Source organism: Netta rufina, assembly GCF_964035555.1.
Source record: "Netta rufina genome assembly, chromosome: 5".
NCBI lineage: Eukaryota > Metazoa > Chordata > Aves > Anseriformes > Anatidae > Netta > Netta rufina.
The window spans coordinates 33,137,671-33,165,012 of NC_140128.1; the positions used below are offsets into that span (position 1 = coordinate 33,137,671).

Below are 27,342 nucleotides of genomic sequence, written 5' to 3' on the forward strand. Positions count from 1 at the left end.
CACGGAGCATCCCTCGGGCCCCTCAGGTATTTACAAAAGCTGCAGTCCCAGCAGGGTGTGCAGCGGATTTGCTTCTGGAGATACGATCAGCCCCACCTTATTATTTTTACCGGGAGGCCAAGTCCTACAGGTGAGGATGGCAACGTAGCTGTCAACGCTCAGTGCCTTGCTCCTGGTCGCTGCAGCAAGTAACATGGGGAAATAATTGAGACAGAAATTAAAGAAAACCTGCAAGCTGCTGCAAGAAGAAACGGTATAGGGAAGAGATTTATGTAGGAAACTATAAACGGAAGAGGAGTGACTTAAAAGGTGGGGAGGGGAGCAGAAATCTTTATTTTCCACATCACAAGTCTTTACTTTCCATGTCAGATCACGTAGGCCAGGAGCCCTACAGCCATTCCGATGGGCCAGGACAAACAACCCGTGTCCGAGCCCTGGGGATCGCCCCCCGGCCCAGGTCCCCTCATGGCTCCCCCCAGGCCCTGCCCAGGGGGGCGGCGCGGTCCCTCCCCGAGATGGCGGCGCGGGGAGGTGGCGAGCGGCGCCCGCGGGGCGTGAATAAAGGGCGGCGGGCGGGGCTGCGCTGCTCCGGGAAGCTCGGGGCCGGAGGCAGCGGCGGTGGTGGCAGCGGGTGAGCGGGGCTCGGAGGCGGGGGGCGAGGCGGTGGGGAGCGGAGCGGAGCGGGGCCGGCCCGGCCCCGGTCCCGGCCGTGTGCTGACGGCCTGTGCCCGCCATGAGCAGGGCGCAGCTGACGCGGACCGGGCTCCTGCGGATGGCGCTGGGCGGCGGCGCCGCCGACCCGCTGCTGCCGGCCGAGGAGCGGCGGGCGCCCTTCGTGCTGCGGGCGCTGCGCATCGGGCTGGTGGTCTGCCTCTACTGGTTCACCTCCATCACCATGGTGTTCCTCAACAAGTACCTGCTGGACAGCCCCTCGCTGCGCCTCGACGCCCCGCTCTTCGTCACCTTCTTCCAGTGCGCCATGACGGCCGCCCTGTGCGCGGGGCTCAGCCTGGGGGCTGCCTGCGGGACGCCTTGTGCCGGGCTGCCCGCCCTGCGCCTCGACCTCAAGGTGTCCCGCAGCGTGCTGCCCCTCTCCGTCGTCTTCATCGGCATGGTCACCTCCAACAACCTCTGCCTCAAGCACGTCGGCGTGGCCTTCTACAACGTGGGGCGCTCGCTCACCACTGTCTTCAACGTGCTGCTCTCCTACCTGCTGCTCAAGCAGACCACCTCGCTCTACGCCCTCCTGGCCTGCGGTGTTATCATAGGTGAGTGGGAAGGGGGGGTCTGTGCCCACCCCAAACCTCAGAGAGCCCAAGGAGGGGGTTCTGCTGAGGTCAGGCAGGCGACTGTAGAGGTACCAGGCTAACAGGACTGTGGTGTCTTGCTCTGGGCTGCAGCCTATGGGCTTAACGCCTGTTAGGTTCTTGGTTGCTCTCTGGCTGTTGCTGCTGGTGCACCTCAAGTCTTCAGTCTTTGTTCCTGCAGGATAGGGGAATGCAAAGTTCCTGCTTCCCACACAAAACCCTTCCTACCTGCGTTTTGCACGTGTTCCTTCCCACCCCTGGTGGCAGGCAAAGCCCTGACCACCTCAAGTGGCTGGTAGTGCTTTTCTGGCCTAACACTCAGAACAGGATGCTGAACCCAAATAATGAACCAAGCAGAACCCTCCTTCCTCTTGGGAAGTCACCCTCATACATGAGTGCTTTTGGATGCGATGGGGTCATCAGAGGGCTCTTTTCTTGCTCTGCCTTAGGCAGTCTGCTTCCTGTGTCTGGAGCACACAGGTGTCATTAGGAAAGGAAATCGCTATCACTTGACTGTTGCTCTCCTTAAGCAGCAATAACTGTCAATCCTCTAATGAAGTTTCATTTGCCTTAAGATGATACCATGTCTTTTCCCCCACAAAGGCCGTTACAGAACTAGTTGTTTCTTCCCTATTTTCAAGTGAATGTTAATTATTAACTTTGAAAACAATAAGTGTTTGTTTAGACTGTCAGCATTGTTGGGACCATACAATGGAGCTTGCCAATTCAGACAAGATTAGCTAATCAAATCAAGCATAAAGCACCACCAGAAAATCTGGTTGTGTGGTGAGGAAGTAGGGCAGGGCATTGACTAGCTTAACGGGAATTGTTTACAAGCCTTCTGCTCCAAAGGCCCAATAAAGTGAAAAGCTGCCTTCCGTTTAGAGGGTCATTTTGATGCCAAGGATGGTGAAACGTTGACTTCAGTTCCATGTGGACGTGTGTTCATGGTGGTGCTTAGACAAGCAGATGGACTTCAGAAAGATGAGACAAGTTCTCTATATGAGAGGCAAACAGGAGAGCCAGTCTGGCTGAGCAGCGACTCTTTCCCCCACCAAGTGATGCCAGCAGTTGGCTTTAGCTGGCCTCGTGCTCAGGTGTTACCCAAGTCTGTGGCATTTACCAGCCTTCCAGGTTTCTCTAAGGCTCTGTCCCCTGGCTCCATCTCCCTTTGCTGCAGGAGCATTGCCTGTCTGTGTATGCCAGCACAGCCAAGCATCCTCTGTGGCCAGACACTGTCATCCTTGTCTGTGCATTGAGCTCTTTTGTACTTGGACTTAGTTTATAGCGTGTGTTGGCTGACTTGCAGGCAACTTCCCTCATGGCTTCTAATGTAAAGTAGCTAATGCAGAAGCACTGCAGCACTCCTTCAGTAGCCGATCTCTCCTTTTATATTTTGCTGAAGAGCTGGATGGGGCGAAGTCTCCCTCTCTGCCCTGGAGCAAAAGAGCCTGTAGCTCCTGTTTCAGAGCTGGTTAAAGAGTTCTGCCCATTGAAGAAGTTTAGTACAGTGAGGATGCCTTTCTACTTTGTAGTCTTCTTTTGATCAAAGTCTTTTGTATTTTAACTCATGCGTTTACCATCTTTCCATCTTTTCTGACTTATTTCTGTTACTGTTAACAGTGCAGCAAAGCTTAGGTGAGTTGTGATACTTTTCCCTAGTTTTTTTTTTTCTTTAAGCCTCTAAGATAAGAGGAGTATTTCTTGCTACGTACATGTCCAGTTTGCTGTCTTTTCAAAAAATAAAAATAAAAATCATATGATCTTCTAAAAGTGACCTGTACACAAACAGTAGCTTTAGTTCATGTCCTTTTGTAATTTCTAAACTCCTGCTTCCTGCTCAGTGTGAGAATGAGACTGAATGATAGCACAATAAATTACCTGCACTCCTAAAATAAATCTTCCCAGGACAGTAGTCATGACACTTTGCGGGTTAGTATAATAGAAAGGGGAAGCCTTCTAGCCTGTCTCTGCTTGTGGCTGTGGTTGTTCAATATTAGGTAGATGATGAATCACCAACTGTATATTTTGAGTCCTTCATCAGATGTACATATTATGCCTGATTTCTTTTGTTGCAGGTGGCTTCTGGCTGGGCGTTGACCAGGAAGGAGCAGAGGGCACTCTGTCATGGGCAGGTATATTCTTTGGGATCTTAGCAAGCCTCTGTGTCTCCCTCAATGCCATCTACACCAAGAAGGTGCTGCCTGTGGTGGATGGTAGCATCTGGCACCTGACCTTCTACAACAACTTGAATGCCTGTGTCCTGTTCTTCCCCCTCATGATGATGCTGGGCGAGTTCCACACCCTCTACCACTTCGACAAGCTGGGAAACCCCACTTTTTGGGGCATGATGACCCTGGGGGGAGTGTTTGGCTTTGCCATTGGGTATGTGACTGGACTCCAGATTAAGTTCACAAGCCCACTCACCCACAATGTGTCTGGGACAGCCAAGGCCTGTGCCCAAACGGTGCTGGCTGTTATTTACTTTGAGGAGACAAAGAGCTTCTTGTGGTGGACAAGTAACTTGATGGTGCTGGGGGGCTCCTTTGCCTACACATGGGTAAAAGGGCTGGAAATGAGAAAAGTGGAAGAGGATCCTAATCTAAAAAGCAGTGAAAAAAATGAGACTGGTGTGTAGGCAGATTCAGCCTGCACCTGTTTCTGTACCTGGGAATTAACCGTCAGAGCTCCTTTCCTCCTGCGGAGAAGAGCACGGAGCAGGAAAAATTCACCTGCAAATGGTACGGGGAGCTGTGTCAGGAACCAGAGCCAAAGAGCTAAATGAATTATGTCTTGTCTACTGGATCTCCCCAGCTCAGAGACAGGGTGAGAGCATGTGTTCTAGAGAAGTATCAGTTTTCACAGATGTCTTTCTAAAATGGCCACTGCGACTGACCTAATCTGAGCAATTCCCATCTCTGTGGGGTGGGCATATAGTGGTCAAAGAATGGGATGGGAGCTTTGTGTATTTAGGGATCTAGAATGACAGCTGACTGAATTCAGAGTGTGAAGTTACACAATCCTGAACCTCCATGAGGGGGAGCCAAATGGCCAAGCTGTTGGGGATAGTCCTCAGTAAATGGTTCTGCTGCAAAGGAATTGACAGTAACAGTTTATTCCTGTTTCCTTGTTCAATGTGAAGGGTTGGAAATTCTTTCCTCTTTCCTGTCTGGTTGTTTCCTGTCTGAAGCCTAAGAAGCAGCAGTACCTCAAATCCATGTTCCAGTGGGTCAGTAGCTCATCCTGATGAGGTCTCTAATGCCTGTATTTCTTGCCTTCTGGGTTCTTAGTTTGGGAATGATGTTAAAAGCAGGTGTGATGCATCTGCACCTTTTCCTCTGAGGGAAAGCGTGCTCTCTGAAGCAGCCTGCCTGCCTTAATGAGGAGCAAGCGTGCCTCTGCCCTCAGTGACAGAAGGGAGAGGAAAAGCTGTTCTGAGGCGATTCCTCCCTCAGGGCGATCCCACAACATCTCCTGGGGTTCACAACACTCATCCTCCATGCCCTGAGCTCCTTCCAGAAGATTTACACCACACCAGCTTCGTACCCCCCCTCACTGCTCGGGGCTCGTTCCCTCACAACCCCCCCCCCCGCCATTTTAGCCGGTCACCACCATTTCAGCGCTTGAGGAAAAAAAAAAATAAATAAACTTTTAACCATATAACACCCAAAAACGCTCGATAAAGTGTTTGTTGTGACAGGGCTGGGGGGGGAAGGCTCCTTTTGTGGCCGCTGGAGGGAGCCGGAGCCCGGCGCCTCAGCGCCTCGCCCGCCCCCGGGACCGCCCCGCCGCGGCCATGCCGCGGCGGGGCGGTCCCGGGGGCGGGCGAGGCGCGGAGGCTGCGGTCGCCCGTGATGGCGGCGGCGGCTGCGGCCCCGTCCCGCTCCGTGCACTGGTTCCGCCGGGGGCTGCGGCTCCACGACAACCCGGCGCTGCAGGAGGCGCTGCGGGGAGCCGCCTCCCTCCGCTGCATCTACATCCTCGACCCCTGGTTCGCCGCCTCCTCCGCCGTGGGCATCAACCGCTGGCGGTGAGTGCGGGGCGATGGGGGAACCCCCCGCACGGGTTGGGGTTGCGAGGAGTATGGGGGGGGGGGGGGGGGGGGGAGGGTGTTTTTTTGGCTGCCTGCCTCTCTCCAGGGGGAGGTGGGGGTACGGTGGTGGTCCCGAGCATCGCCTTGGGAAGGGCTTTCCCCCCCCTAATTTAGGGTCAGGTAGAGCTGCGTGATGCCTCCCCTCTGCCCTGCGGCTGCTGGTGGGTTTGGGAGTGCTGCTCCCCCCTCATCCCACCCCCGGGGTCTGTGGCTGTTTGGAGCCGTAAGCCCCCCCAGGTACAAGCAAACTTAAAGGGTGAGTCATTTCTGCGCAGCCCGTCCATACAGTGACATTATTACATAACGCCCTTGGGTCAGGTCTCGGATGCCCAAGCGCCTGGAAACCCAACCCAGGTAGGGATTCACCTCCGCCAGGCTCCCCCGCACACAGGCGAAGCGCATCCCGCTGTCAGGGGCTGGGGACAGGGCAGCCACCTGGGCAGAAACCCTTGGAAGCGCACCTCGCAGCTTCACGTGGCGGAGCGTGGCCGCCCGGGGAAGCCGTGGGTGTCCCCAGTGCCTCTACTGCCAGCTCAGCTCCGTCCCAGAGGAGCGGCCGCTTGCCGAGCGTTTCCAGAACACGCCTCGGAGAGTGGCTAAAAAACCATAAACGTGCAGAAATCACCACAATGCAGGCGTTTGATTTGCAGGAGTTCGTGGGTGCTGTCCCTGCTCACTAGCAGCCTGAATTGATCTGTCCACACACCGCGCTTACAGCAGGCAGAAATGCCTTTCACGTGCTGCTGTTATTGCCAGCTGCCCTCATTCGGGAGAACCCAAGCAGGGCCCCCAAAAGAGTAATTCCTGATCCGTGTAATCCTTGTTTGTTTCCACCCACGGTATGGAGGGAGGGAAGCAGGCAGTGGTTTTATTTACGTTCTGGTCATAGAAATATATATGAGTGTATGAATTTAAAATACAAAATCATGTTATCTTGAAGGTGTGCACCTACTGAAAATGTCAGGAATTAGCACCGCTGGCTGCTAGGCAAAAATGTCTTAGCAAGCTCCACACAGTTACTGGAGTTCCCTTGTTTCCCAAGGGGAGCCTGGGATTTGTTTTGCTGTTTTTTCTTCATTTACTTGTGTTTTGCGGTCTGTGCTCCACCAGCATTTGTGTTTTACCTAGCCTCCAGACATTTATCAATCTGAAAATCCCTTACCGTGTAATTGCACAGCATGTGGGAGCCATATAGGACTAACGTGTTTAATTTTCACAACACCTTGGAAAGGTGATATTCCTATTTAACAGCCAGAAGGTGGGCGGTTTGTTCTGGTTACCCAGACCTGCTTCTTGGTCTTCTGTACTTGGGTATTTGCTCCTTCGTGCCTTGAACCCTTAGGGCCTTTCTCCTAGAAGTGCAGGAGGAGCTTGTTCTGCCTCAAAGCTTGCAATTCCCATCACGGGCAGTGCAGTTGTGTGGGGAAGAAGCACCCAGCTTGCAGAGCAGTTGTAGCTTTGCTTTCCTCTTAATTATGCAGGGTCTTAAGTGAGCTGATACAGACACACTCGTGTCTTGCAGGTCACAGTGCAGAGTGGGCACGTAGCGGTGTGGAAGAGGCAGAGGCTGGCAGACAGTCGCTCACTCATGGTTGTGAGTTTGCCAGCAGTGCCACGTGCTGTCGCAGAGATTAAAGTTTTAAAGCTGGTGTCTTTCACAGAGGTAGACAAAGTTATGATGTGTGGATGCAAAAGTAAAGGTGATACACTTGGAGATGTTTCGTAGCAAAATGGGGGACCAGCAAGATGCAACATTAAGAGCTTAAATGCGTAATGCAGAAAGCACTTAAATGCCTTTTAATGGTTTGGGGATGGATGGAAATAGTTGAATGCCTTGACGTGCTCTCATCTTTGTGTCTTGGTGGTGGAAGATAACTTGCTGTTCTGTTTGCAGCCATTCTAAGTATGGATAATTCTTGCCTTGGGAGGTTTTGGTGCTCAGTCTCTTGCTGTTGATGAGCTAGGAGCGTACATCTCCCTGCTGTGAGTGTACATTTCTCTGCCATGCCCTTCCCTACTCTGAGCCAGAACTTTAAAACTTGTGGTAATTCATTGCTTTCCTGAAAACAGTGTATGGACATCTTTCTTCTTCATGCAAAATCCCGTGTGTCACAGAACCCATGAAAGAATGTGAATTGTACGGTTTATGCTCTTCTCCATGCAGGTGATGTAATGTGGAAGGAGCAGGTGTCAGGGGGTACTCACAGCTCTGAGAGAGAACATGGGAAGAGTAGGGGTTGCAAGAAGAAAAAAAAAGAAAAAACTGAGAGCTCTTGCATCTGGCCAAGCAGAACATGCATATGAATGGCCAAGAGCTGGCTGGTACGGCAATCTCGTAACATTGGTAGGTAGACTGGGAATGAATAATAATTCTTCTTTTCTATTTCTCGTCCTAACTTTCAGTTTGATTGCTAATGCAGGTTTGCTGGAGTTCCATGTAAATCTTCCTCACTTGTCTTTTGGCTGTAGCCAGTCTGACTGACAGTAACTGCTCTCGTTTCTTCTCTGCAGATTTCTGCTCCAGTCCCTGGAAGATCTGGACAACAGTTTAAGGAAGCTCAATTCTCGCTTGTTTGTGGTGCGAGGACAGCCGACAGATGTCTTCCCAAGACTCTTTAAAGTAAGAGGATACACTAATTTTCTGAAGTGTAGCGAGAAAAAACTAATGTCCCACTGGTACCTTTGGTTTTGCTCACTAATTATCTGCTCATTGTTGGCAATCCCCTGGTTTCTCTTTAACTTCAGTACTGTCCACTGTGTAACCCGCTACCAGGGTGCTTGAGCTTCTCTTTGCAGTTAGTGGGTTTTGCCTTTGTTTCTGCAGCTCAAGCCTCACAAGGCTGTGCTGTAATCCACCCACTCCTCTGGGTTGAGAGTTTCTTCCTTTCTGGACATTGTTTTCCTGCTGCTTTTAATCAGGAAAAGTGCCATATCCATACACCTTTAGAGACAAATAGAAAATGATCTACAGGTGAAATGCAAATAAGGCTTTGTGTTATAATTTCAAAAACTCAGAAGCCTGTACATTAGCTGACCTTTTTTTTTTCTCTGCTTCTGTTCAAGGCTGCAGTTAGTCAGCACAGCAGCGGTACACAGCTCGGGTCTGAGCTCCTTGTTGATGTACCATTTAGGACAGAGGAACATGCAGTGACCTCAGTGGTGGATGATGGATTGGTGGGATGTGTTTCTAAAGTGATATATCAAAGCTGCAGATCATGAGACAGGCAGGGCTGGCAAGAGGATCTCCTTGAATATAAAGGTTCCTCAAGCAGTAAAAGTATGTGACTCACTATTCTCTGTCCTACCCTAAGGTTGTATTTATCATTGTCTTTGAAGCTTTCTGAGAGTGTCTTTGCTAGGAAGACAAAACTAAAGGAAAAAAGCTTGGTTTCCAATCATCTTATGGGTTGTATTTGTCATGAGGACTGTACGTTACTTACTGTTGAAGGAACCAGTGTCCCCAAAGCCTGCACTAGCCCAGATGCTGAGAAAGAGAGGTAAACTTGAGTGAATACCCTCCTGCTGTACGCGGTCCTGATGTGTATTTTTGGGAGGAGGGTGGTGCTGGGGAGGAGAATCAGACTATGCAGGTCACGAAGTGCCCTGATATTTATTTTGGCTTCTGCAGGTTAACACATGACACAACTTCTGCGCTGCTTTTAGCCTTTTTAGAATCTGAGTTATTTTTATCTTTTGATCTGCAAATAAGTTCTGGCTATTCGTAGTCCATGCCCTCCTTATTTTAGTTCAAGGACTAGGTATTCACAGGATAATTGAAGCTGTGTGGGAGAAACATATCCACTTTGATCAAAGAACTACAAGTAGTTGGCAGAATCTGGGGTTTGGAGAGATGGTTGTGGAATCAGCCAGACCTTGGTTTCAATACAGTCATTTTTGACTGGGCAGGTGGGTTAATGAATATCTTACATGTGCTGTAAGAGCTGAAAAGAATGTTGGTTTTTATGCTACTAAAGGGTAAATGTTTGGCTTTCATGTGAAAGAGCTGTTGCACTGAACAGCAAAGGCTGGACAAGAGAACAGCAGCAGCTCATGCTTTGCTCTCAGCTGTTCTGGGGAGCCATCACATGCAGTAATGCAACACTCAGGTCCAGTGTAATTTCTGCTCTTGCTGCCAGTGGCTGAAGTATGTTCAGCAGTAACAGTTGCTGTAAAGGCACTGTGTGCAGGGGTCCAGTGAGGCAGATGGATGAAGTGTACTCATTAGCTCTGCGTTAACCTTTGTAGTGTAGTTTTTTTGGTCTCCTATCCTCTGAACAAATATCTGTAAACCTACCTCTTCTACAAAAGAAAAGTGTGTAGTTTGTTCACTGAAGTTTGCTCATGATCCCTTTTGTGCATGTTTTTTTTTCCTACTATGTTTCAGGTTTTACTTTGCTATAGTCCAGATACTAAGAGAAGTCAGTCACGACTTTTATTTTGCGTGTTTTATATGTTGTTATGCAGCAATTTATTGCAATATAGTTTGCTGTTTCCAGGTTGTGTTCTGCTTCCTGTGTAGCACGTACAATGCTGGGCTTCTCAGAACAGCAGAAAATAACTGAATTTGAAGTTTTAGACTCTTACCTAAAATCTCTTTTAACTTTAACTGCATTTTTTTCATTCCTTTCTTTCAAAGTAGCAATACATGTTTCTTCAAGACCAACACTATCTTTTCCAAGCCTTCTAGCTGGTATGGTCTTTCCTATAAAAGAAAAGTTTAAAATGAAGCTGTTAAATCAAGTTTCTATGTGGGGAGCATTGTAGGGCCTGGAATGTGTCTGTTTAACGCCTGCTCTGAGTAATGTGTTCTGTTGTGTTCATGTTTTGAAAAAAGAATAGGGGGCCTCTCTGAAATGTGTATTGTGGTACATAACGGTTAGAGTTCTCTGTCCTTCCTAATATTACTTTCAGGATTCAATCTCTAAGAGTTTAGAAAGGCAGGGATGCTTGTCTGGCTGCTTTCTGCTTCTAGATTCCCATCCCTGCCTTTGGTATTTATTTTTCAGTGGTCATCAGTGACCTAATAACATCTGCTTCTTGGCTTTGTTTGTGTTTCTGATGCCTCTGGTTCTGAGGCGGAAGAGCCTGTCCTGTACACACGGCAGTGACTCACGCTGTCTCACTTGGAGACTGGTTCATGTCTTAGTTGTGTGAGGGGTTCTTTAAGTGTCTCTGCAGATTTCTGGCTGTGTTTGACTGGAGTGTTTGCTAAACAAATCTGTGGGCTGCTGCTCTGTTTGATGGATGCCTCTGGAGGGTCACTGTGGAAACCATTAAACCTCTTCTCATAGGATTCAGTTTCTGAGGAAAACTAGGCCATAGTCTTTGAGAGCAAACTGTGTGCTGGAAAAGCCTGGAAGAGGCTGAATGCTATTTCATAAGGCCTGTTCTGTATGGTCTATGAGGGATCTCTGACAGGTGTGAAGATACAGAATGGGTTCACAGCTCTGCTAGGATGATTTTAAATATGAATCGCAGTATCATAGTCTACTGTTCAGAGCAGAAAGGTTACTCAGTTGGCATCCTTTGTCCTGTGATTCTCTCTACCACATTTGTTGCCTTTGGCTTGGGCATTGGTCTTCTACTAAGTGATGGCTGTAAAGAGATATGGGAAAAAATAGTGTGTATTGTTATTAATTGATCATAGTCTCCACATAAAAATACCACCCTCTCTAGGTTCCCAGGACTTGACAGTGGCAATTACAATTTCTGCAATTTAGTAACCATACTGGTCAGAAAAGCCTTCTGTGTGACACCTCTGTGTATTGTGTTTCTTGCAGGAATGGGGAGTCACTCGTCTCACCTTTGAATACGACTCGGAGCCATTTGGGAAGGAGAGAGATGCAGCTATTGTCAAACTGGCCAAGGAGGCTGGCGTGGAGGTGGTGATCGAGAACTCCCACACACTGTATGACCTGGACAGGTACGGGCAGAGCAGGGGCAGAGGTGCTGCTTGGGCTCGGGTGGGATTGTCGCGTCTGGGATGACTTCAGGCTCCTCGTTTACGTTGATCTCTATGCGTTGATCGCTGTCATCCTGGGTGAGCCTAGAAGGTGTCAACAGGATTACTCTGTGCACTCACGCTTTTTATTAGAGCGCGTCAAAGTGCAGTGACGTGAATGCATGGAAAGGTGTTGCCTCAAGCTAACTAATCTCTGTACTTCACAGTCATTTAAGTTGCTTAGCTGCGTCCTTATTGATTGATTTCCTTGAGCATGTCCTCACTGCGTGGACTGTTGGTTTTTTTTGCTTCACTGTAATAAAGGTGTCTGAGCTGTTGTCTCAAACAGGTTATGAAGGCAGGGTTTTAACTGATGGATGTGCCAGAACAGCTGAAAGAAGTAGAACAAAGTAGATTGGGGCAAACTAATCTTATTCTAAACTCTGGATGCCTTGTCTTTATTGTGCATTTATATGTATAGATGATCATCTTAAACAGTGGAGACAGTCTTTCAGCAGAGACTCTAAGGTATGCTTGACTTCAATCATGTTTCAGTACCATTCGTATAGGTTGCTTTCTTTTTTTTTTTCCTTTGGATTCTTTTTCTTGTACCAGTAATGCTGAAGTTTCTTCCTATAAATCTTCAGCATACATAATTTCCTGTGGGAAGTGGGAAGCATTGCAGTTTAGGACATACTGTGTGGAAATGTTTGCCTTTGGGGTGAGGGGAGTTTTTCACCTGTCTCATGAGCAGACTGACACCGCTGTCTACTTTTTGCATTAGAAGACGCATGAGGTGTATAGGGAAATGTTTAGGTTGCCTTTCATTTTCAGCTGTCCCAGGTAACTTATTGCATCAGTAAACTTTGGCATCATGCTCTTTTTGTGTCCTTTCCCAGATAATTTATGAATAATGTTGAGCAGCAGAAGCCTTAGCTCAGCTCTGTGTAGGATTTCTCCTTCTGTTGCAAAAAATGGATTCTTACTTTATCATGCATCTCAACAAGAATCTTCTGTCTGCAGGGACTTTGTCACGTATCTAAATTTATCCTTGGCTTCTTTAAAAAAAATTGCAGTTAAGGATCTTGTCAGATGGCTTCCGAAAATGAACGTAGAATAAATCAACCAAATCTCTTTTGCATCTGTGCTCAAATGTAGCTAATAGATTTTGAGGCACAACTTCCCATTACCAAAGCCAAATCAGCCCTCCAGTGTATTGCATATACACATGCATTCACTGATTCTATTAGTATTTTCTACCACTTTGCCTAATACCCATATCAGATTTTCTATTCTGTAGTCCCTCTGATGCCTTGAAATGCTTTTTAATTCTGGAATCATGCTTGCCTTTATTCTTCATAGCGTTTGGACGGTTTTAAGGCAAGTGGTACATGCAGCAGCTATTTCTCCATGTCCTTTAGAAGTCTTTTGTGAGTGCTGGCTGGTCCTGGCAACTGTTGCTATTCCAGCATAGCTTTGTTTTGTGCTATTTCCTGCTGACCTCCCAGTCAGTAACATCTCCTGATGCGTTTCCTTAGAGAGATGCAGTGTGGAAACCTCCCTGAATGTCTCCATACTGAATACATGTGCAAAAAATAAATGCAGTTTTTCTTTAATGCCTAATCTGCTGCTTTGCCCTACAGATATCCTGGAGTGTCTGCAAAGGGATTTTTTTTTCTGTTTATGCTTTTCTTTTTAATTTTTCTCAAGCTTTCTTTTGGGTTGGGAGCTGCACAGGGAACTGCTTTTGTGGCTTTTGTTTAACCTACCATTTTTTTTTCTAGTCTTCAGTTTCCCAAAGGATTTTGCCTTCTATTATCTTTGATGATGCTATTCTTTTATTATTTTGACTAGTGATCTTTCTGAAATCTTTTTTAATGGTTTATGTGCCTTTATTGAATTTTTTTTCCCCTGACATGTCATCTTCAGATAATCTCTGTGTTGTCTGTCAGCATTTTACCTCTCAGCTTCTTTTTGCTCAGCATGCTTCCTATTTTTATTCTGTTCTCTTCTCAAAATAGAAGCCATTATTGTTTTGTTGATCCCGGAAGGATGCTAAATTGATGCATGCCGAAGTCATGGTTAGAGTAGACATGATAAATAGCACATTCAGCTATACCTTACCTGCTGCCTAAGACAAATCATGAATTGCCTTTCCATCTTAAGGGTTCCTGATGAATCGTTCCGTGGAGCAGTCATTTATGGCATTTATGTTCATACCAGGCCGTGGGTTGTGACAGCTACCCAGCCTGCGTGGAGGCAGTTGAAGTCTCCAGTTACTCTGACATTTCCTGCTTCTTGGCATCTCTGGGATTTCTCAGCAGGTGGTAATGCAGCTCTAATATTATATTTCTCTGGAAGTCTCTCTCAGACAGAGGCTCTTGCCCTCCAGTCATCTTATCCAGCCTTTTAGCTCATGGTATGAGTTGTCCCTTGCTCAGCTTACTCTTTTTTTCCTGCATAATTCATAACCTGGGGGTGGTGTCCTACTTCTCATCTTTCTTTAATCAAGTTTCTTTACAAAATAGCCAGGCCTGTTTTTAAACAATACTGACTAGTCCTTCACTTGGACATAAATGATTCCAGCAGTCCTTCCCTTCTCCCCTGCAGTATCCTCTGGGTACCACCACCACCAGCTCCTTTCTAACGCCTACAACAAACCTGTTCTCCTAACTTGTGAATTTGACCAGCTTTATGTAGCAGGAAGGTTACAATGTCCTCAGCACTACCAGCATAGCTGTGTGGTTGTCAGAGCTTCCTTCCTCTCCTCTCCCCCAAAACAAGGAGGGGGCCATAGAAAATGAACACTGATGCCGGAAAATAGTCCTAAAAAACCTGGGGATTCCCAATCAAGGTTGGCAATGTTCGGAGTGTACAAGTCAGCAAAGATAATCTCTTAGGTATCAGCTTAGCCTGCTCGCAGCCTTTACTTAGCAATTATTCTGTCTGACAACTTCCAGATGATAGGCTCTGTTGTCCCTTCGCTGCATCTGCCTGTTTTCTTCTCCTGAGGATCTAAATCCTCTGTAAACTGCTTGCTGACGGTCAGCACTGCGGTGTCTGTAATCCCGAGCTGGCCGGGGTCATGCTGGGGGGAGTGGTTTATGCCAGAAAGGAGCATCGTGAGCTTGTTTGTTTGTTTGTAGCACGCATCAGGAGCAGCTTCACCTCAGACACTCTGGTATCAGGCTGAAACAGGAGTTAAATGCCTTTTAATAGGAGTGCTGACTAACTTGGAGGAACCAAGCACTGGGGAAGCTTGCATACCGTGCTGGTTCTGCAAGGTATTTCTCTTTGAATCGGGAGAAATACTGCTCTTTTCATCTATGCATTTATTACACAGGCTCACTAGCACAAGGATTTAGACCGGAGCAATTGCATAAGCTGACGGGGCTCACCAAATAGCATGTGTGAGCTGGTAGTGGGGTGCATCGTTGAGCAGGTGGGAGCACAGCCAGTGCCTTGCCAGGATGGGGCCCTGCCGCTGGCAAGCTGGGCGAGCTGTCAGGTTTTTGAGAGGAGCAGCTTTTCCTCGCCCCGCAGCCATCCCACTGGGGCACTGTTGTGGAGATGTGAGTCAGACGCTGACACCTCTGGGGGCGTGCGTTGGAGGGCTGCAGGCGCTGAGTTGTCGCAGGTGGCTGACTGTAGGATCCCTTGTAACCCTAGCAGTGCTGGAACTGCGGTCAGGTTTTGGTTGCCTGAGCTCTTGGTGTAATAAATGACTGTGTGACAGTCAAAACCCCTCATACCTGGCATCCAGGTACTGCTGTCAGATAGTGCTGGGCAGCGTACTGCTGCTCTGGTAGCACAGCCATCTTCGTGAGTGCTCAGTAACACCAGGAAGGTCGGGTTTTGTATGATGAACACAGCAATTCTGCTGTTCTGTGGTCTGCTCCAGGAGAACTAAAATGATGCAGTTTGTGCCACATGCAGGCTGAATTGGACTGGAGAAGAAGGATGATGTGTGAGCATTAAATCCTGGGGACGGTCCTGTCTTTAATTTGTGGCCCAGTCTGTCATGGGGGAATGTTCTGCAAGACTGTACTGCCTCGGTTAGAATGACATTAGGAGGAGGAAAAGGGCTCCTGCTTATGGGGCTTCCTGTAAAAGCTTTGTGCAGTAGGTTGAACTGCATTAAAATATTTGGTGTGCGTTGTATAATAGCCAATATTGTACAAAACCCAGGCTCTGACATCTCTTTTCATGGCAGTATTGTGCAAGATGCAAATTTTGTTGCATAATGGCAGCGTCAGGTGCTGTAAAATGTGCAGTTTGTCCTAGTCCTGTCTCTTAATGATCTGTGTCCCAGATCCAGCAGCTGGCTCCTTTGGAAGCCGTCGTAGGTAACTTCTCTCACATCCAGAGTCTCGAGGACGTCAGGCAGGGCTAGGAGGCATCCACCTGCACGTCGCAGCACTGTGCTCCAAATAGCTGCTCGCAGGAGCTGTGGATGGCAGATGCAGCCCGGCAGCGCGGGTCTCAGACGGAGCTGCAGCGCGGGCAGGTCGGTGGGAGAGGACTGCAAAAAGAGGCAGTGCTAAAGCAGCAGCAGCTTCCCCGCCCCCGTGCCAGGCACTGCGGGGCACACATTGTGCAGCGCTGTCACGTTTTCACTTCCAAGTGCTGAACTCCTCGGGGATCGAGTAAGGCTCTCTGGAGTGCTCGCAGCAACTGGAAGGGCCTCGTTCCTCTCCCAGCAGCAGTGCTGCTTGTAAGGCTCCCCTCGGTACCTTTGGTTGCAGGGTGCTGTGCCACACTGCTCATGGTGTTGCCCTACACCTTTACCATGTTTTGCTCTCTGTGCACATCCCAATTGCCCTCCCTACACTATCCCATAGGCCGGTGTCTTTTTCTTCAAGCACCTACTACACATCAAAATGAGCAGAAACTGCAGGAGGCTTCCTATGAAATCTCCTCCATCTTTGCCACCCTGCTGCCTCTTTCCACAGCTCCCTTCTGCCCTGCGCCGGAGCCCCGAGCCTCTGCTGGATGGTGGCAGCGCGGGGACACGGAGCACACGTGAGGCCGGGCTCAGGGCCGGGGCAGGCCGGCGTGTCGCTCCTCCTCGCCACACGTGCGGCCGCCGGGAAGGGCAGGGAAGGCACATGGCGTCCGCTGAAGCGCCGGGCTCCAAGCCCAGCCCCTTGCATAAGCTGTTTGACCGTGCTGGGTGGGGAAGGCAGCGCTGCTGCGGCTCTGTGTGAGCTGTGGGGCTGGCTGCCTCCGCTTTACGTAATGCTGGCTTTCCCCTGCTGCCTGCTTTGCTGTTAACTCCTTCCTCTCTCTTGTCCAGGCACGCTCCCAAAGGCCTCCGTGCTCTCTGTCACAAGAAAAATTGAGTCCACGCAGCCCTAGCGGGCCCTGGGTGCTTAAAGAAGTAGAGAAACGGGGAAGCCGTGGCTGCCTTTTCCATGGTGTGGTCTGACACGGGGGAATAGCATGGAACAGGTCTGCTCATGACCTTATGGCGTGAGGGAGGATGGTGATTTCTGTAATCGCCAGGATCGAGAGGAATGACGCAAAATAGGATTTGTCTGGTCTGGGAGAGGTGGAGGAGGGTTTGCTGTCAGTCTGGGACTTGTTGTGTCGGACGGGGGGAAGTAAGGTCAGAATCAGGCTAGGAAACAGATGCAGGTCTGGGATTTGTCAGCTTGGGGAGACAGTATTCAGACTGAGATTTCATACAGGGATTTGATGAAGAGCTCTGGGAGAAAGATGTGTGGCTAAGCCTGATTCAGCTGGAGCTTTCTGTGATTTTTTTTTCCCACAGAGATGGATTTCCATGTTGTGTTTTTTTTTTTTTTTTTTTTTTGGTTTGCATTCTTGTTTTTAAATATCCCTTTGAGGGATGCATCCAGTGGAATCTGGGGCTGTAAGCATTTCTCTATCCGAACAGAAAGTCTATCCTGAGCAGAGATAACAGGATACAGTTTTGCTGTCATTTCCTTGTCCCTCCTGTGGTAGCGAGGCTGTTAAGCCACCTTGCTTATTTTGTTTCTAGGATAATCGAGCTGAACGGCAACAAGCCACCTCTCACCTACAAACGCTTCCAGGCCATCATTAGCCGTATGGAGCTCCCAAAGAAGCCAGTGAGCAGCGTAACAAGCCAGCAGATGGAGACGTGTAAAGTGGACATCCAGGAGAACCACGACGATGTGTACGGGGTCCCATCCCTGGAAGAGCTGGGTATGTGTTGAGAGTGAAGTCAGGGGGCAACTGGCACCCAAAATGACCCTACTGAAACTTTCTGGTGGCTGCCACCTGCTCAGGACAGGTCCAGTGTTGTCTTTTGACCTGGGTTGCTTCTAGCCACAGAAGCAAAGTAATGTTTTCAGCCAGTGCTGGACCCTGAGAAACCAGACTGCTCCCTCTTGCACTACCATGGATGCACAACATCCCTTTAGCACTGCTCTGAAACGTTCTGCATCTGTCCTTACACTCTCTGCTATTGAGCATACAACCACTGTATCAGTGTCTCGTGTCCTTCCCAGCTGCTGTCCTAGACAGGTTGTGTAACAGACCTGAAGAGGTAAACTCTGTACCAGGCACACATCATGTCATTCACTTGTTGCCAAGCACCACCTACTTGAGAGCTTAGCAAGACAGAAGATATTACTGAAACTTCTTTCACTTACCCTGCTATGCTTTTTCGTCCTTGGAAACTTGGTGTTTGCCTCCTCTTCCTTATATGCCTGTATTTTTTTGGGAGGAGGAGGATAAATAGAGAACTGAGGCATGAGAAGTGCGAGGCCTACGTCAAGGAAGTGAATTTAAATGCAAGGGAAGGAAAGGTTAATGCAGAATACTGTCTGTGTGTGTGTGGCTCTGGAGGCTCCGTGCTGGTTTCGTGGGAGTGTTACCTTGTACCTTAAGAGTTACGGAAAAGGGGGACTTCTCAAACAAGACTATCCTAAGGGCTGCAGTCCTGGATAGATCTGCATCCTTTGTGTCTGGCCTTGTGCAAGACCTTCTGCAACCTTACATTGGTCCACTCACTGTCAGGGGAAGCTCCTTTGTCAGCCAGGAGCACTGTGAGGAAACTGCATTATTGCTTCCACTTTTGTGCTGGTTCTTCATCACTAAAGCACCAGCTTTCCACAGAAAATGAGCCTTTTGAGGAGCAACAGGCTCTCTAGTGAGCAGCTGGTGGTCATGGCAAGATATTTCATAAGGCAAACCTGTGAAGCATGCGTTCCTTCGCCAGCAGCTGTGGCCCAAGGAACAAAGAGCCCTGCGGGTATTGCCAATACACAGGCTAAGTAGGATGTGGCCAGTGGGGAAGGTCCCCAGAAAGTTGCCTGAAGCGTTGCAGGGAGCGAGCCTGGCAGTCTCAGTGTTGTGAACAGGTTTTCCTCATATTCCAAATGACTGGCTTGCTGTAGAAAGACTAGAGCAGCAAATAAGCCATGATAAGCAACTGCAGTATTTTAACTTGTTTTGCCATTGCTTACATTTGTTCACATCTGTATCATTTGTGTAGACTTGGCTTCAAATCTTACAAAGTTCTTTCCTTCAGGCTTCCCCACAGAGGGTCTTGCCCCTGCAGTTTGGCAGGGAGGGGAGACAGAAGCTTTGGCGCGGCTGGATAAACACTTGGAAAGAAAGGTAACCCCCTGCTATTTACGTGGTCATTCCTGCAGGCTGTGGGTCCAAACAAAAAATGTGTTGCATCAGCCATTGCTCTCTTTTCCTGCTCATCTTAGCAACGGTCACTACATTGCCCTATGGCAGGGGCATTTGGTATTTTTCAAGTACTCCTGCCATGTTAGGCTGTTTGTGGAGCAGGGAGTTCTGGGCTTCTTCAGACGTGAAGAAGAAGAGCTGTATATTAACTATACTGCTGTTAGAAGCACATAGGATTCTTTTCCTTGGTTTTCCTCCCACTGTTTCCTTTAGAGGAACGCAAACTTGGAAACCCTCCTGCAAGTTGCTCCATCTGTGCTGCACGCTATGCACCATCTCCTTTTGTCTTTATCTGAGTTACTAGGAGCACATGCTCATAAAAGAGTACCTTCCCGTTGTACATCAGTCTCTTCATATCTCACTGAGCATATCTCACTATTCCTCTAGCCCCTAGCTGAAATACCCAAATTTATTCTATGGGGCTTGTGTTCTTCACTATAGTACACATGAGGCAAACAATTTCAAAGTCACGGAAGCTGACCCAGCTGCAGAAATACATGTATGGGGTGTGGGGTTGGAGCTGTCCACCTGAGATCTCTCCCAGTGGTGGCTGGAAATGAATAAAAGAGGTTGTGCTGCCACACCTGAGTGACCGTGCCACCTGCACAGAGGCCTGCCCTTTAGCAGTGGCTGACAGTTTGGGATTTATTTTCTTTTGGGGCTAATTTCTCCTGAATGTATTTAGGCCTGGGTTGCAAATTACGAAAGACCGAGGATGAACGCCAATTCGTTGCTGGCCAGCCCGACAGGACTCAGTCCCTACCTGCGTTTTGGCTGTTTGTCCTGCCGCTTATTTTACTATCGTCTCTGGGAGCTGTATAAGAAGGTAAGACAAAAGGTTGTCTGGTTTTGAGCATAGCTTGATTCTGGTTCCAAGACAGCGTGATGGAACAGCTGCAAAAACAGTTATTGCTTCACTTGTGTTCGACTGTTGGGTAAAGCTTGTTGCTGGTACAGAAGAGTCTCTCGGGTAAGGAAAAGTGATTTTCCTGTATGTAGTTGAGCAGCCCTTATATCTGCTGGTACCCTGTTCTTCAGCCTGGACCCCTGTCATGAGCCACGTTGGGCTTTTTACTGTTGGTTATGGGTGGCTCAAGTCACTTGTCAGCATACTGAGTGGGCTAAAAGCATGCTCTGACATCACCACCCGGGGTTTCTGCTAAAGGATGATCTGGAATTGAGCTCCTTTATGGAAGTTGTCAGTAACAGACTTGAGAATTGTGTGTAAATGCATGGGTGTCTTGCAGCTCAGCATAATGAAGCCAGTCCTCCCCTGCTTGTGAATGCTTTTGTTCCTTCCTCTGCAGGTGAAGCGGAACAGCACTCCTCCCCTCTCTCTGTACGGACAGCTTCTATGGAGAGAATTTTTCTACACAGCAGCCACAAACAACCCAAAGTTTGATCGCATGGAGGGGAACCCCATCTGCATTCAGATCCCCTGGGACAAGAACCCTGAAGCCTTGGCAAAGTGGGCAGAGGGCAAGACAGGTTTCCCTTGGATCGATGCAATCATGACCCAACTGAGGCAGGAAGGGTGGATCCACCATTTGGCCAGGCACGCTGTGGCCTGCTTCCTGACCAGGGGCGACCTCTGGATCAGCTGGGAGTCAGGAGTCAGGGTGAGTCTGGCATTTCCAGAGGCTTGTAGGAGGCCATAAGGAAAGCAAAGTCTCCCTGGCACTTGCTGCAAGGATTGGCACACAGGTATGGCTTTTGCTTGGCATGTAAAAGTTGTGTGGAAGACAGGAATTGTTAGCAGGCTCCTGGCCTGCCAACAGTCTGCCTTCTACCATGAGGGATCAAACAGTATCAAGAGTCTCCAGTTACCACAGCTAACTGTTAGTGGGTCCCACTGGTAAACAAGGACTGGGATTTGGGTTTGGGTTTGGGGGAGCTATTTTGGTAAAATGCTATCAGTCCGTCTGTTTCCTTTGCAAGTTCAATGTATCTTTGTAACTGGACCTTTCTCCTCATTGTGTAATCCATCACCGTGCCAGTCAGGGAACGCTCCGTGACTGTGAAATCTGAGTCTAGATTCTGTCAAGAAAAGAGGTAAAAGCCACTCTTTTTGGGACATTGGAAGGGACAAACAGCTTGAACTTACTGGGTGCACATATTGCCCTATGCAGAAAGTAGAGGCAGAAGCAGCGTCTTGTCAGAAGGCTGTCAAAGCAGAGCGTAGCTGAAAGTGTGTCAGAGTCAGGTGCTAAAAGTGCTGCATCTGTGCATGGATGTGAGCGAGTTACTGCTGCAGCCTGCCCGCTTCTTGGAGTGGCAGTGAGCTCTGGGACATTCAGAGGGGCTCTTTCTTCCTGCTTTGGTGCTTGGTCTTCTGTTCAGCGTCTGCCGGCTTCTCACAGTTGGTGCTTTGCACTTGTTACACCTCCCCAGTTAGAATCAATACCCAAGGCTTGCTGTAACACTAGGTAGTGATTTAGTTTGTAGCTGCATGAGAGATTATCCAGCATTGTATCAGTGTGAGCAGACAGTGCCTCCCTATGTGAAGGTGTCAGGAAGTGTGATATATTGACCAGCCACCTGGCTTGAGCCAGCAGATTGCCTCTTTGCTGCTGCTTTGGTTTCTGAGAGCTGTTCAGTGCTTGCCCTCTGAACTGGCCTCTTGGTTTCTCCTGGCAAGAAGCCCTAGCTGGGGAAGCTCTCACTGCATTCTCCTTCAATTGCTGCAGGTATTTGATGAATTGTTGCTGGATGCAGATTTCAGTGTCAATGCAGGCAGCTGGATGTGGCTTTCATGCAGCGCGTTCTTCCAGCAGTTCTTCCACTGTTACTGCCCCGTGGGCTTTGGACGTCGCACAGACCCCAGCGGTGACTACGTTAAGTAAGTAGAGTGTCTGGAGCTTCTTTCTTGCTTGATCTGTCAGCCTGAGTCATTCAGTAGCTGATATGGTACTTCCTGTGCACCGTGAGTGCTATCTTGCTGTACTTTAAGTGGTTTGTGTGCATCTTTTAACTTGTTGCAGGAGGTATCTGCCCAAACTAAAGGGCTTCCCCGCACGATACATCTACGAACCGTGGAATGCCCCGGAGTCTGTGCAGAAGGCAGCCAAGTGCATCATTGGGGTGGACTACCCCAAACCCATGGTGAACCATGCTGAGACCAGTCGGTTGAACATCGAACGCATGAAGCAGATCTACCAGCAGCTGTCACGCTACAGGGGGCTCTGTAAGTAACAAAAAAAGCAAAAGATTTTGTCTTTAATATGACATAGAATATGACATGTGCTGGTTTGTGATCACAAAGGTGTTTGCATGTGAAAGGCTTATCCCAGCCCAAATATTTCTTGTTTCTATTATGATGATCTTGCGTTTCTCTAGGTTTACTGGCATCAGTCCCTTCATGTGTGGAAGATCTCAGTGGCCCCGTTGCAGACTCGGCTTCAGGGCAGGGCAGCAGCACCAGTACAGGTGAGTTGGAAGTATTTGGGTACTTAAGACATACCGTCATGGGCAGGAGAGAGATTCTTTTCTTAATAAGAGGAGGATGTAGCTAGGAAACTATAGATCATGTTCATCTTCCTTTAGGCTTTCTTCAGAGGTCCCCAGTGAGCCTTCGTGCCTAAAAGGGCTGAAGAATAGTGAATCTCTTACTGCTCATATGGGATCATATGCAGCCATTTAAGGGAGGAGTGCAGATCACTGTAGGGCTAATCTGGTGTAATTAAGCTTTCCTCTATCAAAGGAGGACACTTTCATGTTTGTTCTGGTGGACTTAATTATTCTGCTTTTAAAAGAAGTATTTCAAAATCTTTTAAGAAGGCTGTAGCAACATCTTTCTGTGCTTGTACATTGCACATTCTCCTTGCTCCCAGCTCTGTGGCATGTTAGGCTAGGGTATACGTGTGAGGAGATCTAAAGCCAAAGGAAATGTTGCGGTGACTCTTCTTCCTCTCCAGCAGTGAGACTGCCGCAGTCTGACCAGGCTTCGCCAAAGCGCAAACACGAGGGAGCAGAAGAGCTGTGCACTGAAGAACTGTACAAACGAGCCAAAGTGACAGGCCTCCCTGCTTCAGAGATCCCTGGCAAGAGTTTATGATTGTGAGTAGTCTCTGGCATGATCTGGCCTAAACTGCGTTGTTCTGACAGCAAGCAAGGCTCAATTCTATTTGTTCCCTACAGTTTAATGAACAAAATGGACTTGCCTGGGGAGAAAGGTGGCTCCTGACTCTTAATTGCATAGCCATGTAATTTGGCAGTGGCCTGCCTTCTAGTTGTTTTTGCTTTTTCTTGACAAGCTGTTAACTCGGTAGTCCAGCAGAGAGCAGTACCATATGACTAGAACAAGCACAGACCACAGTTACGTTTGGGTTTGCTCTAGGGAGGTTTCTTCCCCTTCCAGGCTGAGTTTGCAGCCAGGTTTGCCCATGTGGTGAGGGCACAGGGTGGAGGAGGGGAGCAAGCAGGCCCAGTCTTCTGCCTGAGATGTCCCATATTCCAGGAGGAAAGGAACTGATTGCATGTTTTGCCAATTTTTCACTATGTGGGGGAGCTCAAGGCAAACTCTCTCTTCTGCTTTCTCCTTCAGCCAGCAATATGCAGCTTGCAAGTGAAGAGTGAGAGTGCTGGAGGTGACCCGAAGAGTAGAGGCTGCTGCAACCACAGAAGGACTGCAACTTGTGATCTGCAACAGAAAATCTGGGGCGTCTCATAAAAATGTGTAGTTCCAATAGCTGCCACAAAAGGGCACTGTGTTACTTGTACTTGGGAATATTTGGCTTTCTGCTCTCCAAAGAGCTAAATGTTTCTTTTCAGCCATGCCCAAAATCTGCCCTCATTTAAGAGGGCAAAAGCTTTCTTTCAACTTGTTCACTCCCAAGTGTATCTGTCGTTTCTGACAATGGATCAGCACGTGTGACTTGCTGCATTGATAGAGGGAGCAGCATCTGCACATCTCAGAAATAGTGAATGTCCTTTCTCATCACTAGTACTAGGCAGCACGGTATGCTAAGATTAATTCAGTAGTTGCAAAGGAGAAGAAAGCTGCTGGAATATCAAGCTGAGTACCCATCCTACAAGAAAACAGGAAAATCTCTGTATTTGTTTCTCTAGGCTAGACTGGTGGGGATGTAAACACTTTCCAAGTAAATCAAGGTGGTACACGTCTGGGGATGAAAAAGAAATGAGGGATAACTGTAGTAGAAGAACAAAGAGATACAAACTGTCTGTACCTTTAAAAGGCACTTAGAACTTTCCCTGAAGAAGAATCTTACTAGTGCAAGGTGAGCCGTAGTGCTGTTGCCTCCAACAGGCAGCTTCAGAGCAGCCTGCCGTTTCAGGGAGATGACTGTGAGAGAAGTAGGAATTTTTTGGAGAATAAAACCATACTTTGATATGATTAAAGCAGCCTCCCAAAAGCTTGCTGATCCACATAGTGAGTGAGCTGTAGGGGAACAGTCCTGGGCTCAGGGCTTTACAGCCTTTCCTTCCCTGAGTGAGGCACTCTCAAATGGAGTGACCGGTGTCTAGTGTGTAGCCTGTGGAGTGCATCTTACTGGTAGAGGATGTATCACACATCAGCTCCTTGAAGCGAGTCTTCCTTGGGCTCAGTTCGCTGTCCGTTCTGTGTGGATGCTTGCTCTTTCCTGTATTGACATCTGTGGTTTTCAGTTTCTGCGCAGCATAGTCCCTGTATCTCATACCCTGCACACTGCTCCTTGTTCCCATTCACGTTCAGGCTGGTGCATTGTAGTCTAGCAGGACGACCATGTATCTGTTCTGCCTCTTAACCATACACTTCTTGGCCTGGTCCTGCTACAGGATGTCATTTCAGCACAGTACTGCAGAAGAGCCTCTGTTTAGGCAGTTTCCAAGAGGGATTATGTCAGGTAGCTAATCCCGTGCAATGTTCTGCTGTCGGCACTGTTCTCATTTGCTGTCCAAAACCTTTCATCCCCACCCTCGCACCGATAGTGTGGGGCTAGATGTGAGCTTAGCCAACTAGCAGCTTGGGGAGCACGGTCATCGTGTCTCACTCTGACTGGGATAAAAAGATTCACTTTTGGAGCCCATGCTTGAACCCAGAGCAATGGGACTGCAAGGAGAAACTGACTCAAGTGTATCTGGGAAACCTGGAGTGGTGGAAGAAGTGGAATTGTGTCCAAAAGTTAGTTAATAGAATAGCTGAATAACTTTTCCTTCCAACTAACCTCCCAGAGGCATTGATCCGAGATTTCCTTTCCCAAGGGAATCCTTTGGGCAGACTGTCCAAGTAAGTGAGTCACTTTTCCAGGCCTTCCTTTCTTCTAAGCTCCTGTCCACCAGAGTCTCCCTGGGATAACCCAGTAATCAGCAGGTTTTGTCTCCAGTCTGACCCAGATCTTATCCCCACTGAGGGCAGTAAGGTATGAGGGAAAGGAGGCCTTCCCACCATCTTCTGCTGCAGATGGAAGAAAGGGGAAAGACATGCACTTTGTACATTTCGACTAGAGAAATTGTGACTTCTGTCTTTTGGAGAGTCTCTTGCTTAGGCAATGGTCTGTAAATATTACTCGTTTTGTTTTTATAAATGTCGTTAACTCTCTCTATGCTGTCATTCCAATTATTTAATTTGGTAAGTAGCATTTTGGGGCTGGGTCCATGGGGGTAATAGCCAAAGGGAGTGCGTGCAAAATCTCCCAAGAGATTTTTGGGAAGGCTTTTGGGTGAGGGGGAAATTACATTTGCAAGGTTTTTGTCGTCATCTGTGGTGAGGATGGTGGCAGCTGGGAGAGCTGCAGTCCTTGGAGCAGAACAGGTAAGGACAGTGAGAAACAAAAGGTGAAGAAAAAACTCTTGCAAGAAACATTAAGGAGGCTGGGATTCACCCACTCTGATATCTTTTTACAGTTGAAATTGTAAAGGTGTGTGAAACTGCATGCTGAAGAAGTGGAATGGGAAATGATTGTTTGCTGTTTCCTGTAGTGTTCAGGACTGGGCATATTCAATTAAACTACCAGATGGCAGATTCAGCGCATCTGCAGCTTCCTTACACAGGCGTTTTCGTGTCAAGCTCTTTGTCAGTTGTGGGTGCTAAGTTCAAAAAGGCCTGACCAGTCCATGGAGAAAGGAAAACCCATCAATAACTATTAGTGGAGATACCATCTTTGTTTCAGGAGGGAGCAGATAACAAAGGAAGCATGTCAGGGGATTTCCATTTCCTGGGATAACGACAGCTTTCTGCGTCTCGGGGCTAGGTGGCTGTATTGTCTGACCTGGCACAAGCATCCCCATATAGAGCGTAGGGACAGAGCAGCTGGATTTGGTGCTGTCAGAGTGGCTTTTGGGATGTTCCACGGGGTGGTGTGGAGGCTCCTTGTCACAGAGGGTGGGCGCTGAGGCAGAGAAGTGCTACAGAGCTATGAACAATGTGAACATTGTTCAGACCAGGCCTTCTGTCAGTGACTGAGCCTTTTCTCTTGCAATTAGCTAAGTCATGAATGGGCACCAAATGCACCATGACTTTGCAGTCTAGTCGCTGGCTACAATGAGGTTGGAGTGAAGTTTGCTTGTGCGTGACACCATCATCCCCAAACACTCCAGACCCAGTCACTGGAACCGGAGGTGCCAGAGATAAAAAGGCCATGTGTGACCTACCAGAAGGGCAATATGTATAACGCATTGCTTTCCTGATTGCAGCTGTGGTCGAGGTGCTTGATGTTGATGTCCTGTTCTCTGTCTCTAGCGAGGACCTAGTGGGCTTGGGGGAGCAACATTTCAATGCTTAAAGTGGCTTATGGACAAAAACCCTCTGAAATTGCAGCTTGTGCCTTAGAAGAGCCAGGCTGACAGCGAACTGTCCAGCTTTCCCTGCTTAGAGTGTGATAATGTAAATTAAACTTGGACAGGTCAGTTTTGAGGCTCCTCCACGCTGGCCGCAGTATCTGTTCTCTCTGTAGAAGGAATCGCAGGGATGTGGCTGGAGGTGTAAAGAGGCCAACCATGGATTTCTAGCAGAGTAAGTGATTGCCTGCTCCCTGTGCTGGCGGTTGGGGAAATTCTCCAGTGTCTCTTCTGTCTTCACAAAAAAAGGAGCTGGAGTGGCTTCAGGAAGAGCTGGCTGAAAGGTCTGAGCATAGAAATTGTGCCTGGGTATAAGGAATGGGAGCCAGGGGCAGAGAATTGGGGCAGAGTGGAAATGAGCACAACCATACCTGGGGGGGAGAGGGAATAGCTCGGGTTAGACCAGCTGGTTCAGCTGGGGAGAGGAGCAGGCAGACCTCTCAGCACATAACCATTCCTCAGGCTTAATTTAAGGCTGAATTGCTCTGAAGTGAACCCAATGTTCAGTCAGACAATTTGAAAGCATAAGACAATAGATG

The 27,342-nt window shown here is 48.4% G+C and overlaps 2 protein-coding genes across 5 annotated transcripts; both read left to right on the forward strand.

The window, feature by feature from the left end:
* Positions 1 to 531: 531 nt before the first annotated feature.
* SLC35C1 (solute carrier family 35 member C1) lies at positions 532 to 4,950 on the forward strand. Of its 2 annotated transcripts, XM_084288236.1 has the most exons (3): positions 532 to 631; positions 742 to 1,268; positions 3,386 to 4,950. In XM_084288236.1, the coding sequence occupies exons 2-3, from the start codon at positions 773 to 775 to the stop codon at positions 3,943 to 3,945; spliced, it is 1,056 nt and encodes a 351-aa protein (XP_084144362.1). In that variant the 5' UTR covers positions 532 to 631; positions 742 to 772; the 3' UTR covers positions 3,946 to 4,950. The 2 variants fall into 2 exon arrangements, with proteins under 2 accessions (XP_084144362.1, XP_084144361.1); XM_084288235.1 differs by lacking the exon at positions 532 to 631 and having other exon boundaries at positions 670 to 1,268.
* A 201-nt stretch (positions 4,951 to 5,151) lies between these two features.
* CRY2 (cryptochrome circadian regulator 2) lies at positions 5,152 to 25,565 on the forward strand. Of its 3 annotated transcripts, none has more exons than XM_084288142.1 (12): positions 5,152 to 5,337; positions 7,912 to 8,020; positions 11,181 to 11,323; positions 17,346 to 17,530; positions 18,861 to 18,949; positions 19,713 to 19,853; positions 20,335 to 20,646; positions 21,715 to 21,866; positions 22,009 to 22,211; positions 22,364 to 22,453; positions 22,942 to 23,083; positions 23,571 to 25,565. In XM_084288142.1, the coding sequence occupies exons 1-11, from the start codon at positions 5,162 to 5,164 to the stop codon at positions 23,079 to 23,081; spliced, it is 1,740 nt and encodes a 579-aa protein (XP_084144268.1). In that variant the 5' UTR covers positions 5,152 to 5,161; the 3' UTR covers positions 23,082 to 23,083; positions 23,571 to 25,565. The 3 variants fall into 3 exon arrangements, with proteins under 3 accessions (XP_084144268.1, XP_084144269.1, XP_084144270.1); XM_084288143.1 differs by having other exon boundaries at positions 23,575 to 25,565; XM_084288144.1 differs by having other exon boundaries at positions 22,945 to 23,083.
* Positions 25,566 to 27,342: the final 1,777 nt, after the last annotated feature.

Excerpts from the sequence above, each read along its gene's own strand:
- SLC35C1 (XM_084288235.1), top strand. The coding sequence starts at position 734 with ATGAGCAGGGCGCAGCTGACGCGGACCGGGCTCCTGCGGATGGCGCTG. Across the intron at positions 1,269-3,385 it reads GGCCTGCGGTGTTATCATAG|GTGGCTTCTGGCTGGGCGTT; the intron begins GTGAGTGGGAAG and ends CTTTTGTTGCAG.
- CRY2 (XM_084288142.1), top strand. The coding sequence starts at position 5,162 with ATGGCGGCGGCGGCTGCGGCCCCGTCCCGCTCCGTGCACTGGTTCCGC. Across the intron at positions 11,324-17,345 it reads ACACTGTATGACCTGGACAG|GATAATCGAGCTGAACGGCA; the intron begins GTACGGGCAGAG and ends TTTTGTTTCTAG. Across the intron at positions 17,531-18,860 it reads CCCATCCCTGGAAGAGCTGG|GCTTCCCCACAGAGGGTCTT; the intron begins GTATGTGTTGAG and ends TCTTTCCTTCAG.